A 14,066-nucleotide genomic window follows, 5' to 3' on the forward strand; every position below is an offset into this window, starting at 1 on the left:
AGGCTAAACAATACACTACTCAGTAACCAAGAGATCACTGAAGAAATCAAAGAGGAAATTAAAAAATACCTAGAAACAAATGACAATGAAAACACAATGACCCAAACCTAGAGGGAAGTTTATAGCAATAAAATCCTACCTCAAGAAACAAGAAAAATCTCAAGTAAAAGACAGTGTGTAAAGTGGCTGTGAAAGGCAATAGTATACCTAAGCTTAACAGCTATGATGATTCATTGATACATATTTTGCCATGAGAATTCTGAGTCATGTTCTTAGCAACCTGATGTGTGGTTGAGTAGGAATGTGAGGACCACTAGTCTGTAACTCGGCCTCAGGGCCACATAAGATATGCTGACTGATTAAAGGTGCATTCAAACACATTTTTCTTCCTTGACACAGTTGTTAAAGACATGTTTCAAATTCATAAGAATACAGGAGGACGTACAGTTGGCTTTTTACTCTTCAAAGGAGAAATGAATTTTAATAGTTTACTTTTTTTTCAGTGTAAGTCAAATTCTGATTATCAGAATCTTGACCATAGTTAGAGGTTAAAAAGTCAGAAAGGGGGCTTCCCTGGTGGCGCAGTGGTTGAGAGTCCGCCTGCTGATGCAGGGGACACGGGTTCGTGCCCCGGTCGGGGAAGATCCCACGTGCCGCGGAGCGGCTTGTCCCGTGAGCCATGGCCGCTGAGCCTGCGCGTCCGGAGCCTGTGCTCCACAATGGCAGAGGCCACAACAGTGAGAGCCCCGCGTACCGCAAAAAAAAAAAAAAAAAAAAAAAAAAAAGTCAGAAAGGATAGATGATTCACTTCTAATGAAAGTTGTTTTTAGGAAAGCATAGATACTGTATGTTTGATAAACTATTCTATAGACTTCTGTCAGTTTCTTACGATTTGACTTAGAGAGCAGTGTAACATATTCAGATTGAATAAGCATGGCATTGGTGGGCAACGGCCTTCTGTGACTTTCCTATAGAGATTTCTTGCGTCTGTAACTCAGTTTTATTTAACATTTACCTTCAAACCTATTTAATTTCCTTTTGAAATGGGAGGTCAAATAATATTCCTTCTAATAAGTCTGTATTGTTGAGCCCAATGTATAGCTTTACTTTTAGAGGAGGCCTGCTGAAATCTAAGGACTTTTTTTTTAATACTCTTAAACTGAGCTCTTAGGCACCCATAAAGACAAACATCAAAACATAGCAAAATTAGAGCCCACATTGATCACATTTGGTAGCACAGAGCTGCCTGAAATTCTACTGAAATAATGAATAAATGCATACAAGACTATATATATCTTGATGCAAAAAGGAGACTTTCGGGCTTCCCTGGTGGCGCAGTGGTTGAGAGTCTCCCTGTGAATGCAGGGGACACGGGTTTGAGCCCTGGTCTGGGAGGATCCCACATGCCGCGGAGCAACTAGGCCCATGAGCCACAACTACTGAGCCTGCGCGTCTGGAGCCTGTGCTCCGCAGAAGAGAGGCCGCGATAGTGAGAGGCCTGCGCACCACGATGAAGAGTGGCCCCCGCTTGCCACAACTAGAGAAAGCCCTCACACAGAAACGAAGACCCAACACAGCAAAAATAAATTAATTAATTAACAAACTCCTACCCCCAACATCTTCTTTAAAAAAAAAAAAAGGAGACTTTCATTGTAGTTGGAAACTAATTCTAAATCTGATGAATTTTCAAAGGAATTATTTTCTATCAGTTTCAGAACACTGTAGTCTAAATCAGAGAATGTTAACCTGGGGTCCATAAACAGCCTCTAAGGATATCCATGAACACCTATATATATATATATATATATATATATATATATATATATATTTGTTTATTTATTTATGGCTGCCTTCGGTCTTCGTTGTTGCACGCGGGCTTTCTCTAGTTGCGGCGAGTGGGGGCTACTCTTCGTTGCAGTGCACGGGCTTCTCATTGCAGTGGCTTCTACTGTTGTGGAGCATGGGCTCTGGGCACACGGGCTCAGTAGTTGTGGCTTGAAGGCCCTAGAGTGCAGGCTCAGTAGTTGTGGCTTAGTTGCTCCATGGTATGTGGGATATTCCCGGATCAGGGCTCGAACCCGTGTCCCCTGATTGGCAGGCAGATTCTTTACCACTGCACCACCAGGGAAGTCCCCAAACACCTTTTGTTTACAGGGTTTTATATTTATGGGCAGTTTTCTTGTAATGGTCTCTCAACCATAGTTTTTACCAAATCCTCAAAGGAATCCATGAACCACCCTCCACCCAACAAAATGTAAGAACTGTTGATTCTTATTCATATCTCTTTATCACTGTGATAAGTATTTGAACCAAGTATAGTCTCATGACTGACAATGAAAGTTCTCTATTTCTAGTTTCTAAGATCTGCCATCTAGTCTAAGTTTGAAAGACTAAGCCAAATCAAGGCATTGTTGTTAATAATGCTAGCAGTATTAGGTGTATGAAACCCACTCTCATTTTGTAGCATGTTGATTTGGTGTATGTAACTGCACATATATATGAATATGCTGGGGTATTCATTTATGTGATCTGTGATCCCTTAATTTTAAGCATTTATCTTTCTTTTTTCTTTTCATTCTGTATGGTTACAAACCAGTAAGCATAGCTGATCCTGCTGCCCTTGGCTTCATCATTTCTCCATGGTCTCTGCTATTGCTGCCATCTGGTAGCGTGTCATTTACAGATGAAAATATTTCCAGTCAGGATCTTCGAGCATTCACTGCACCAGAGGTTCTTCAAAATCAATCACTAACTTCTCTCTCCGATGTTGAAAAGGTAACATTAAGTCTTTTTTGCTTTATTTTGTTTTTTGTTTTGGTGGGGGTAGGAAAAGTAGACACTGGGCTACCTTCAACCCTCTGAAAAACATCCATTGAATTTAAAATGATCATGTAATCACTTATGTGTGGAATCTAAAAAGTACAACAAATTAGTGAATATAACAAAAAAGAATCAAACTCACAGATACAGAGAACAAATTGGTAGTTACCAGTGGGGAGAGGGAAAGGGAGAGGGGAGTAAGAGGTGCAAACTATTAGGTATAAAATAGGCTACAACATGAGGAATATAGCCAAATATTTTATAATAACTATAAATGGAGCCTAACCTTTGAAAATTGTGAATCACTGTATTGTACACCTGTAACTTATGTAATATTGTACAGTAATTATACTTCAATTAAAAAATAAAATGATCATGTATTCCAAGAAGTTCATATTTAAAAATTCAAACTAGTTTTATAAAAATGTATGGATCTAAGAAAAAATATGGAAAAAATGTGAGCCATTATTAATTCATGTTTTAAAATACTTATTAAATGCCTGCTCTGTATAAAACACTGTGCTTGGGAGGAAGATACAAAAATAACTGGACCTTTCTTCCTTCCTTCCTTCCTTCCTCCCTCCCTTCCTCCCTCCTTCCTTCCTTCCTTCCTTCCTTCCTTCCCTCCCTCCCTTCCCTCCCTCCCTCACTTCTTTCCTACTTCCCTCCTTCCTTCTCTCTTTCCTTCTCTTTTTTTCTTTCTCTCTCTCTTAGTATTTGTCAACTTGATGTTTTTACAGTAGCAACTATCTGGTTAATGTTTTTTTATTAATTAAATAGATCTTCTAGTACATTTATAGCCTTTTTTGTGTGTTTTTCTAGGATGCTTAAAGAATTTTAAGATTTATTTTTCAGTCTTTGTATTTTATGTCAACACTTTCTCATGTGGAAAATATTTTAAAAATTTGTTAATGATTCTATATATATACATATATGTATATCTATAATATAAGGCAAATTGAAATGAATGCTATATAGAGGGATAAAGTAGTTTGGAAGTTTCGAAGAGAAGCAATTTCTAATTTAGAATGATACCGCAGAGAAGGTAGCATTTGTGTTGAGCTACAAAGAGTGAGTAGAATTTAGAAAATTGAAAATAGGTAGAAGTGGGGATTCCCCTCAGGGTTGCTATGATGTGTAATGCTAAGGGGTAGGAAATTGTCCACTGTGATAGAGGAATGTTTGGTCAGGGCAGTAGCAGGGCTGGCTGGGCTGTAGCATTAGCTACCTGGAAGGCTGTGGTTAAGGGGAGACTATAGGTCAGAATGAAGAACACTTTGAATACCAGAACTTGAGACTTTCTTCTGGGGCATATTTTTAGGAGAGTGATATGATATAATTTGTTATTTCAGAGGGTAGGTTTGATGAAAGTGGATAAGTAGGTGAGATAAAAGATTATGTAAGAATCTAACTGGAACACTTTAATAATCTAGGGGAAAGATCTAAAAATCGTGCAATGCCTTGGAACTATAGAGGTGAGGATAGTGGGGTTATAGTGGAAGAAAACCTGACAGAGTTTCAACAGTTGATTTCATGAAACAAGGAAGATGGAAATGTTTTTGATAGGAATATCCAGTCTGAGGATGGTAATGCCATTAACATCAGAAGATCTAATTGCATTGTCAAGGCTATGAAAAGAAATTTTGGAACAACTATATATATTGTGTGTAGTAAGCTGTGATAATTTAGATAGGGAACTTCGGAGAATTCAGAATTTGCAATGAATATCATTTCCCATAATCAATGCATATAGGTTCAAAAATTAACCTAATAATTTCCTAATAGTAAAATTGTGAAATCAAAAAGTATGTGCATTTAAATTTTTGACATATCGTTGACCCTTGAACAATGCCAGTTTGAACTGCATGGGCCCACTTACTCAGTTAAGTACAGATTCCTTAACAAAACATAGAAAACCTCTCCAGAGTCTGATTCCAACCATATTTCAACTCCTCTTTCAGAGTCACAAGTTGTAGTCAGTGATTATTAAACAGGTCTTATGCTTTGTGGCTTCACTCTTTTTTTTTTACATCTTTATTGGAGTATAATAGCTTTACAATGGTGTGTTAGTTTCTGCTGTATAACAAAGTGAATCAGTTATACATATACATATGTTCCCATATCTCTTCCCTCTTGCGTCTCCCTCCCTCCCACCCTCCCTATCCCATCTCTCTAGGTGGTCACAAAGCACCGAGCTGATCTCCCTGTGCTATGCAGCTGCTTCCCACTAGCTATCTATTTTACATTTGCTAGTGTATATATGTCCATGCCACTCCCTCACTTTGTCACAGCTGACCTTTCCCCCTCCCCATATCCTCAAGTCCATTTTCTAGTAGGTCTGTGTTTTTATTACTGTCTTACCCCTAGGTTCTTCATGACATTTTTTTTTCTTAAATTCCATATATATGTGTTACCATACTGCATTTGTCTTTCTCTTTCCGACTTACTTCACTCTGTATGACAGACTCTAGGTCCATCCACCTCATTACAAATATCTCAATTTCGTTTCTTTTTATGGCTGAGTAATATTCCATTGTATATATTTGCCACATCTTCTTTATCCATTCATCCGATGATGGACACTTAGGCTGTTTCCATCTCCTGGCTATTGTAAATAGAGCTGCAATGAACATTTTGGTACATGACTCTTTTTGAATTATGGTTTTCTCAGGGTATATGCCAAGTAGTGGGATTGCTGGGTCATATGGTAGTTCTATTTGTAGTTTTTTAAGGAACCTCCATACTGTTCTCCATAGTGGCTGTACCAATTCACATTCCCACCAGCAGTGCAAGAGTGTTCCCTTTTCTCCACACCCTCTCCATCATTTATTGTTTCTAGATTTTTTGATGATGGCCATTCTGACCAGTGTGAGATGATATCTCATTGTAGTTTTGATTTGCATTTCTCTAATGATTAATGATGTTGAGCATTCTTTCATGTGTTTGTTGGGAGTCTGTATATCTTCTTTGGAGAAATGTCTATTTAGGTCTTCTGCCCATTTTTGGATTGGGCTGCTTGTTTTTTTGTTATTGAGCTGCATGAGCTGCTTCTAAATTTTGGAGATTAATCCCTTGTCAGTTGCTTCATTTGCAAATATTTTCTCACATTCTGAGGACTGTCTTTTGGTCTTCTTTATGGTTTCCTTTGCTGTGCAAAAGCTTTGAAGTTTCATTAGGTCCCATTTGTTTATTTTTGTTTTTATTTCCATTTCTCTAGGAGGTGGGTCAAAAAGGATCTTGCTGTGATTTATGTCATAGAGTGTTCTGCCTATGTTTTCCTCTAAGAGTTTGATAGTGTCTGGCCTTACATTTAGGTCTTTAATCCATTTTGAGCTTATTTTTGTGTATGGTGTTAGGGAGTGATCTAATCTCATACTTTTACATGTATCTGTCCAGTTTTCCCAGCACCACTTATTGAAGAGGCTGTCCTTTCTCCACTGTACATTCCTGCCTCCTTTATCAAAGATAAGGTGCCCATATGTGCGTGGGTTTATCTCTGGGCTTTCTATCCTGTTCCATTGATCTATATTTCTGTCGTTGTGCCAGTACCATACTGTCTTGATTACTGTAACTTTGTAGTATAGTCTGAAGTCAGGGAGCCTGATTCCTCCAGCTCCGTTTTTCGTTCTCAAGATTGCTTTGGCTATTCGGGGTCTTTTGTGTTTCCATACAAATTGTGAAATTTTTTGTTCTACTTCTGTGAAAAATGCCAGTGGTAGTTTGATAGGGATTGCATTGAATCTGTAGATTGCTTTGGGTAGTAGAGTCATTTTCACAATGTTGATTCTTCCAATCCAAGAAGATGGTATATCTCTCCATCTATTTGTATCATCTTTAATTTCTTTCATCAGTGTCTTGTAATTTTTTGCATAGAGGTCTTTTGTCTCCTTAGGTAGGTTTATTCCTAGATATTTTATTGTTTTTGTTGCAATGGTAAATGTGTGTGTTTTCTTGATTTCACTTTCAGATTTTTCATCATTAGTGTATAGGAATGCCAGAGATTTCTGTGCATTAATTTTGTATCCTGCTACTTTATTTACCAAATTCATTGATTAGCTCTAGTAGTTTTCTCATAGCATCTTTAGGATTCTCTATGTATAGTATCATGTCATCTGCAAACAGTGACAGTTTTACTTCTTCTTTTCTGATTTGGATTCCTTTTATTTCCTTTTCTTCTCTGATTGCTGTCGCTAAAACTTCCAAAACTATGTTGAATAAGAGTGGTGAGAGGGGCAACCTAGTCTTGTTCCTGATATTAGTGGAAATGCTTTCAGTTTTTCACCAATGAGGACGATGTTTGCTGTGGGTTTGTCATATATGGCCTCTATTATGTTGAGGAAAGTTCCCTCTATGCCTACTTTCTGCAGGGTTTTTATCATAATGGATGTTGAATTTTGTCAAAAGCTTTCTCTGCATCTATTGAGATGACCATATGGTTTTTCTCCTTCAATTTGTTAATATGGTGTATCACATTGATTGATTTGCGTATATTGAAGAATCCTTGCATTCCTGGAATAAACCCACTTGATCATGGTGTATGATCCTTTTCATGTGCTGTTGGATTCTGTTTGCTAGTATTTTGTTGAGGAGTTTTGCATCTATGTTCATCAGTGATATTGGCCTGTAGTTTTGTTTCTTTGTGACATCCTTGTCTGGTTTTGGTATCAGGGTGATGGTGGCCTCGTAGAATGAGTTTGGGAGTGTTCCTCCCTCTGCTATATTTTGGAAGAGTTTGAGAAGGATAGGTTTTAGCTCCTCTAAATGTTTGATAGAATTCGCCTGTGAAGCCATCTGGTCTTGGGCTTTTGTTTGTTGGAAGATTTTTAATAACAGTTTCAATTTCAGTGCTTGTGATTGGTCTGTTCATATTTTCATTTCTTCCTGATTCAGTCTTGGCAGGTTGTGCATTTCTAAGAATTTGTCCATTTCTTCCAGATTGTCCATTTTATTGGCATAGAGTTGCTTGTAGTAATCTCTTATGATCTTTTGTATTTCTGCAGTGTCAGTTGTTACTTCTCCTTTTTCACTTCTAATTCTATTGACCTGAGTCTTCTCCCTTTTTTTCTTGATGAGTCTGGCTAATGGTTTAGCAATTTTGTTTATCCTCTCAAAGAACCAGCTTTTAGTTTTGTTGATCTTTGCTATCGTTTCCTTCATTTCTTTTTCATTTATTTCTGATCTGATTTTTATGATTTCTTTCCTTCTGCTAACTTTGGGGTTTTTTTGTTCTTCTTTCTCTAATTGCTTGAGGTGCAAGGTTAGGTTGTTTATTTGAGATGTTTCCTGTTTCTTAAGGTAGGATTGTGTTGCTATAAACTTCCCTCTTAGAACTGCTTTTGCTACATCCTATAGGTTTTGGGTCGTCGTGTCTCCATTGTCATTTGTTTCTAGGTATTTTTTGATTTCCTCTTTGATTGCTTCAGTGATCATTTCGTTATTAAGTAGTGTATTGTTTAGCCTCCACGTGTTTGTATTTTTTACAGATCTTTTCCTGTAATTGATATCTAGTCTCATAGCGTTGTGGTCGGAAAAGATACTTGATACAATTTCAATTTTCTTAAATTTACCAAGGCTTGATTTGTGACCCAAGATATGATCTATCCTGGAGAATGTTCCATGAGCACTTGAGGAAAATGTGTATTCTGTTGTTTTTGGATGGAATGTCCTATAAATATCAATTAAGTCCATCTTGTTTAATGTATCATTTAAAGCTTGTGTTTCCTTATTTATTTTCATTTTGGATGATCTGTCCACTGGTGAAAGTGGGGTGTTAAAGTCCCCTACTATGAATGTGTTACTGTCGATTTCCCCTTTTATGGCTGTCAGTATTTGCCTTATGTATTGAGGTGCTCCTATGTTGGGTGCATAAATATTTACAATTGTTATATCTTCTTCTTGGATCGATCCCTTGATCATTATGTAGTGTCCTTCTTTGTCTCTTTTAATAGTCCTTATTTTAAAGTCTATTTTGTCTGATATGAGAATTGCTACTCCAGCTTTCTTTTGGTCCATTTGCATGGAATATCTTTTTTCATCCCCTCACATTCAGTCTGTATGTGTCCCTAGGTGTGAAGTGGGTCTCTTATAGACAGTATATATATGGGTCTTGTTTTTGTATCCATTCAGGCAGTCTGTGTCTTTTGGTGTGAGCATTTAATCCATTTACATTTAAGGTAATTATCGATATGTATGTTCCTATTCCCATTTTCTTAATTGTTTTGGGTTTGTTATTGTAGGTCTTTTCCTTCTCTTGTGTTTCTTGCCTAGAGAAGGTCCTTTAGCATTTGTTGTAAAGCTGGTTTGGTGATGCTGAACTCTCTCAGCTTTTGCTTGTCTGTAAATGTTTTAATTTCTCCATCAAATCTGAATGAGATCCTTGCTGGGTAGAGTAATCTTGGTTGTAGGTTTTTCTCCTTCGTCTCTTTGAATATGTCCTGTCATTCCCTTCTGGCTTGCAGAGTTTCTGCTGAGAGATCAGCTGTTAACCTTATGGGGATTCCCTTGTGTGTTATTTGTTGTTTTTTCCTTGCTGTTTTTAATATGTTTTCTTTGTATTTAATTTTTGACAGTTTGATTAATATGTGTCTTGGCGTGTTTCTCCTTGGATTTATCCTATATGGGACTCTGTGCTTCCTGGACTTGATTGACTATTTCCTTTCCCATATTAGGGAGGTTTCAACTATAATCTCTTCAAATATTTTCTGTGTCCCTTTGTTTTTCTCTTCTTCTTCTGGAACCCCTACAATTCGAATGTTGGTGCGTTTAATGTTGTCCCAGAGGTCTCAGAGTGTCCTCAGTTCTTTTCATTCTTTTTTCTTTATTCTGCTCTGCAGTAGTTATTTCCACTATTTTATCTTCCCGGTCACTTATCCGTTCTCTTTCAGTTATTCTGCTATTGATCCCTTCTAGAGTATTTTTAATTTCATTTATTGTGTTGTTCATCGTTGCTTGTTTCATCTTTAGTTCTTCTAGGTCCTTGTTAAATGTTTCTTGCATTTTGTCTATTCTATTTCCAAGATTTTGGATCATCTTTACTATCATTATTCTGAATTCTTTTTCAGGTAGACTGCCTATTTCCTCTTCATTTGTTAGGTCTGGTGCATTTTTATCTTGCTCCTTCATGTGCTGTGTGTTTTTCCGTCTTCTCATTTTGCTTATCTTACTGTGTTTGGGGTCTCCTTTTTGCAGGCTGCAGGTTCGTAGTTCCTGTTGTCTTTGGTGTCTGTCCCCAGTGGCTAAAGTTGGTTCAGTGGGTTGTGTGGGCTTCCTGGTGGAGGGGACTGGTGCCTGTGTTGTGGTGGATGAGGCTGGATCTTGTCTTTCTGGTGGGCTGGTCCACGTCTGGTGGTGTGTTTTGGGTTATCTGTGGACTTACTATGATTTTAGGCCGCCTCTCTGCTAATGGGTGGGGTTGTGTTCCTGTCTTGCTTGTTGTTTGGCATAGGGTGTCCAGCACTTTAGCTTGCTGGTCGTTGAGTGAAGCTTGGTGTTGGTGTTGAGATGGAGATCTCTGGGAGATTTTTGCCATTTGATATTACGTGGAGCTGGGAGGTCTCTTGTGGACCAGTATCCTGAAATTGGCTCTCCCACCTCAGAGGCACAGCACTGACTCCTGGCTGCAGCACCAAGAGCATTTCATCCACACGGCTCAGAATAAAAGGGAGATAAAATAGAATGAATGAAAGGAAGAGGATAAAAGAAAATAAAATATAGTAAGGTAAAATAAAATAAAGTTATTAAAATAAAAAAGTAATTATTAAGAAAAAAAATTTTTTTAAGTTAAAAAAAACAACAACGGATGGATAGAACCCTAGGACAAATGGTGAAAGCAAAGCTATACTGACAAAATCTCACACAGAAGCATACACATACACACTCACAAAAAGAGGAAAAGGGGAAAATATAATAAATCTTGCTCTCAAAGTCCATCTCCTCAATTTGGGATGATTCGTTGTCTATTCATGTATTCCACAGATGCAGGGTACATCAAGTTGATTGTGGAGATTTAATCCGCTGCTTCTGAGGCTGCTGGGAGAGATTTCCCTTTCTCTTCTTTGTTCGCACAGCTCCCGGCGTTCAGCTTTGGATTTGGCCCCGCCCCTGCGTGTAGGTCGCCGGAGGGCGTCTCTTCTTTTCTCAGACAGGACGGGGTTAAAGGAGCCGCTGATTCAGGGGCTCTGGCTCACTCAGACCATGGGGAGGGAGGTGTAGGGAGTGTGGGGTGAGCCTGCGGCGGCAGAGGCCGGCGTGATGTTGCACCAGCCTGAGGCACGCCGTACTTTCTCCCGAGGAAGTTGTCCCTGGATCCCGGGACCCTGGCAGTGGCGGGCTGCACAGGCTCCCTGGAAGGGAGGTGTGGAGAGTGACCTGTGCTCACACACAGCCTTCTTGGTGGCGGCAGCAGCAGCCTTAGTGTCTCATGCCCGTCTCTAGCCGCAGCTCGCGCCCGTGTCTGGAGCTCCTTTAAGCAGCGCTCTTAATCCACTCTCCTCGCGCACCAGGAAACAAAGAGGGAAGCTGGCTTCACTCTTTTGTATAACAGTGCTCTTCTGCATTTCTACATGTCCACATCCTATGTACCAAGCATTCTTTCAATCAGCATCTATTGAGAACTTATATATTCTACAGTATATTAGGCCATAGGGTTACAAAGATGAGTAAGAAATAGTTCTGGGACTTCCTTGGTGGCGCAGTGGTTAAGAATCTGCCTGCCAATGCAGGGGACACAGGTTCGAACCCTGGTCCGGGAAGATCCCACATGCCGTGGAGCAACTAAGCCCGTGTGCCACAACTACTGAGCCTGAGCTCTAGAGCCCATGTTCCGCAGCAAGAGAAGCCACCGCAATGAGAAGCCTGCATACCGCAACGAACAGTAGCCCCTCCTCGGCACCCGCATGCAGCATTGAAGACCCAATGCAGCCAAAAATAAATAAATACATTTTTAAAAAAAGAAAGAAATAGTCCTTAACCTCAAAGGGCCAGCAGTGTAATGGACAGATAGACAAAAAGAAATTAATAATAATAGTAATGGAAATATGTACAGTAATAGTAGATCTGTACAAAATATTAAGAGAACACAGAGAGGGGACACATAACCTACATTCAAACCTCAGCTTAAGCTCCCCCTGCTTTAAATTTCTTCTATAATCAGAAGTAATCTTGTCCTTTTGAATTTCCTTAGCACAGATGTACCACTTCTACTTTGTTTAATAGATGCATACATATATATTCATATAGTTTTCTTCTTAGAGTTCTGATTCTAGGAAAGGTACAACAGATTAAAGCCGTGGTTTTGAATCAGAGGCTGCTTTATCTTCCAGTGGACAGTTGGCAATGTCTTGAGACATTTTTAGTTGTCATAACCGGTGGGAGGGCAGGGGGAAGAGGAGGAAGGTAGTTCTACTGGCATCTAGTGAGTAGAGGCCAGGGGTACTACTGTTATCCTACACAGGATAAATATCCACAGACTGCTGTCCACAGCAAAGATCCCAAATGTCAGTAGTACAGAGGAGTATAAGCCCTGGTTTAGAGGTCAAGAATATGGCTCTGGAGCCAGAATTTGAATCCCGCCCCTAGCACTTAACTACCTGTGTGACCTTGGACAAAAGTTACTTTCTCTCTCTGTAGTTATTGAATAAGCTGAAGTATAAACTGTAAGGTTGACACACAGTAAACATTATGTACATGCTTGCTGTTGATATTCTTATGTATTAGTATATGGTAGTATTATTGATCCAGAATGAGATATTTATATTTTACCACAATCCCGAGCTTAGTGACTTTCAGAAAAAATGTTGAACGACTAAATGGATAGTTAATTAGCTCTTCTATAAATGGTATCTTCTAGAACCAGTTCCTTTATCGTTTAACCCTGTGTATGAATCATCATTATCAAAAGCAGCCACTTCTACAAGAAACCATCCTGGTTTGCTATTACACTAAGGGAAAGGAATAGATTTTCTCTGTACTATCTATCAGGAACAGATAGGTACAGAGATCTTTGATACAAATAGGGCCTTGGCAAAGATCACAAAGCAAAAAATTCCCTTGGAAGCTAAATAAATATGCAGTAGAACTAAGAGGCAGATCAAAACCTTTTTTAAAAAAAAAACTTCTAATGCCTGACTTCTTTTAATATGGGCCATCGTATTCTCCTTTTTTTCTGCTTATGTAAAAACCAAAGAAACATATGAAGGCCAAATACTTGCCTGTTTTTGAATAATCACTCCTTGTATGACCTTCTCCTTTCCATATAATGACTGTAACTAAACTATAACCCATTCATTGCTATTTATCAACCAGGTGAACTAAGGGCTCTCAGTGGTATTGCAGCGTTACTGTGTTAATTTAGTTACACCGTAGTATCACTGATCTTCTTTCTGCCTGTATCTTTTCAGGTTGCATCAACAGTAAAAACTCTTAGCTTATGAATAATGTATATGGAAGTATTATCCATATTTACTTTACAGATTATTTTGGAATAAATGTAAAAGTAAAGCATTTTTCTTTGTATACTGTACAAACTTTTTCTCAAATATTAATAATATTTCTCTAATATTAGATACCAGATATTATTATACATTAACAAAGATCTGATGTACCTAGAGTTATTTATTTAACAAAATTTTAAATGATTTTTAAAATATTAAAAATTTTGAACCCATAAAGCACTATCCTAATAAAATAGCAACTATCATTTCTGCATGTTTTTTCTATATATAGATATTTCATATCTATATGTATCAAGCAGAGGTCTCCAGAGAAACCGGATCAATAGGATATGTGTGTTTGTGTGTGTGTGTATATAAAGAGAGTCTTATTAGCTCATGTAATTATGGAGGCAGACAAGTCCCAAGATCTCCAAGGTGAGCCAGCAAGCTGGAGACCCAGGAGAGCCAATGGTGTAGTTCTGGTCTGAGAACCAGGTGAACTGAGGGTGTAGTTCCACAATGAAGGCCAACAGGCTCAGGACCCAGGAAGAGCTGGTATTTCGGATCAAATCCAAAGGCAAGAAAAAGTTGATGTCCTAGTTTGAAGGCAGTCAGACAGAAAGTTCTTTCTTACCTGGGGGTGGGTAAACTATTTTGTTCTATTCAGGCCTTCAAATAATTGGATAAGGACCACCTATATTGGGGAGAGCAGTCTGCATCCAAAAACACTCTCACAGAAACACCCAGAATAATGTTTGACCAAATATCTACGCATCCCATGGTACAGTCGACACATAAAATTAATCATTATACTAT

At 38.6% G+C, this 14,066-nt stretch overlaps 1 protein-coding gene across 15 annotated transcripts in view; it reads left to right on the plus strand.

Annotated features, from left to right (window-relative positions):
• The window catches only part of PTPN13 (protein tyrosine phosphatase non-receptor type 13), a 247,129-nt gene that overhangs the window by 81,473 nt on the left and 151,590 nt on the right, over window positions 1–14,066 (plus strand). For all 15 annotated transcript variants that reach the window (XR_002174695.3, XM_073805438.1, XM_073805434.1 and 12 more), the window contains one exon: window positions 2,597–2,775. Coding sequence is in view for 12 of the 15 variants with exons in the window: in XM_073805438.1 (XP_073661539.1) it covers window positions 2,597–2,775 (179 nt within the window). In the remaining 3 variants the exon portion in view is untranslated. The remainder of the gene's footprint in view (window positions 1–2,596; window positions 2,776–14,066) is intronic.

The sequence above is a fragment of the Tursiops truncatus genome, chromosome 5 (genome assembly GCF_011762595.2).
Source record: "Tursiops truncatus isolate mTurTru1 chromosome 5, mTurTru1.mat.Y, whole genome shotgun sequence".
Lineage (NCBI taxonomy): Eukaryota > Metazoa > Chordata > Mammalia > Artiodactyla > Delphinidae > Tursiops > Tursiops truncatus.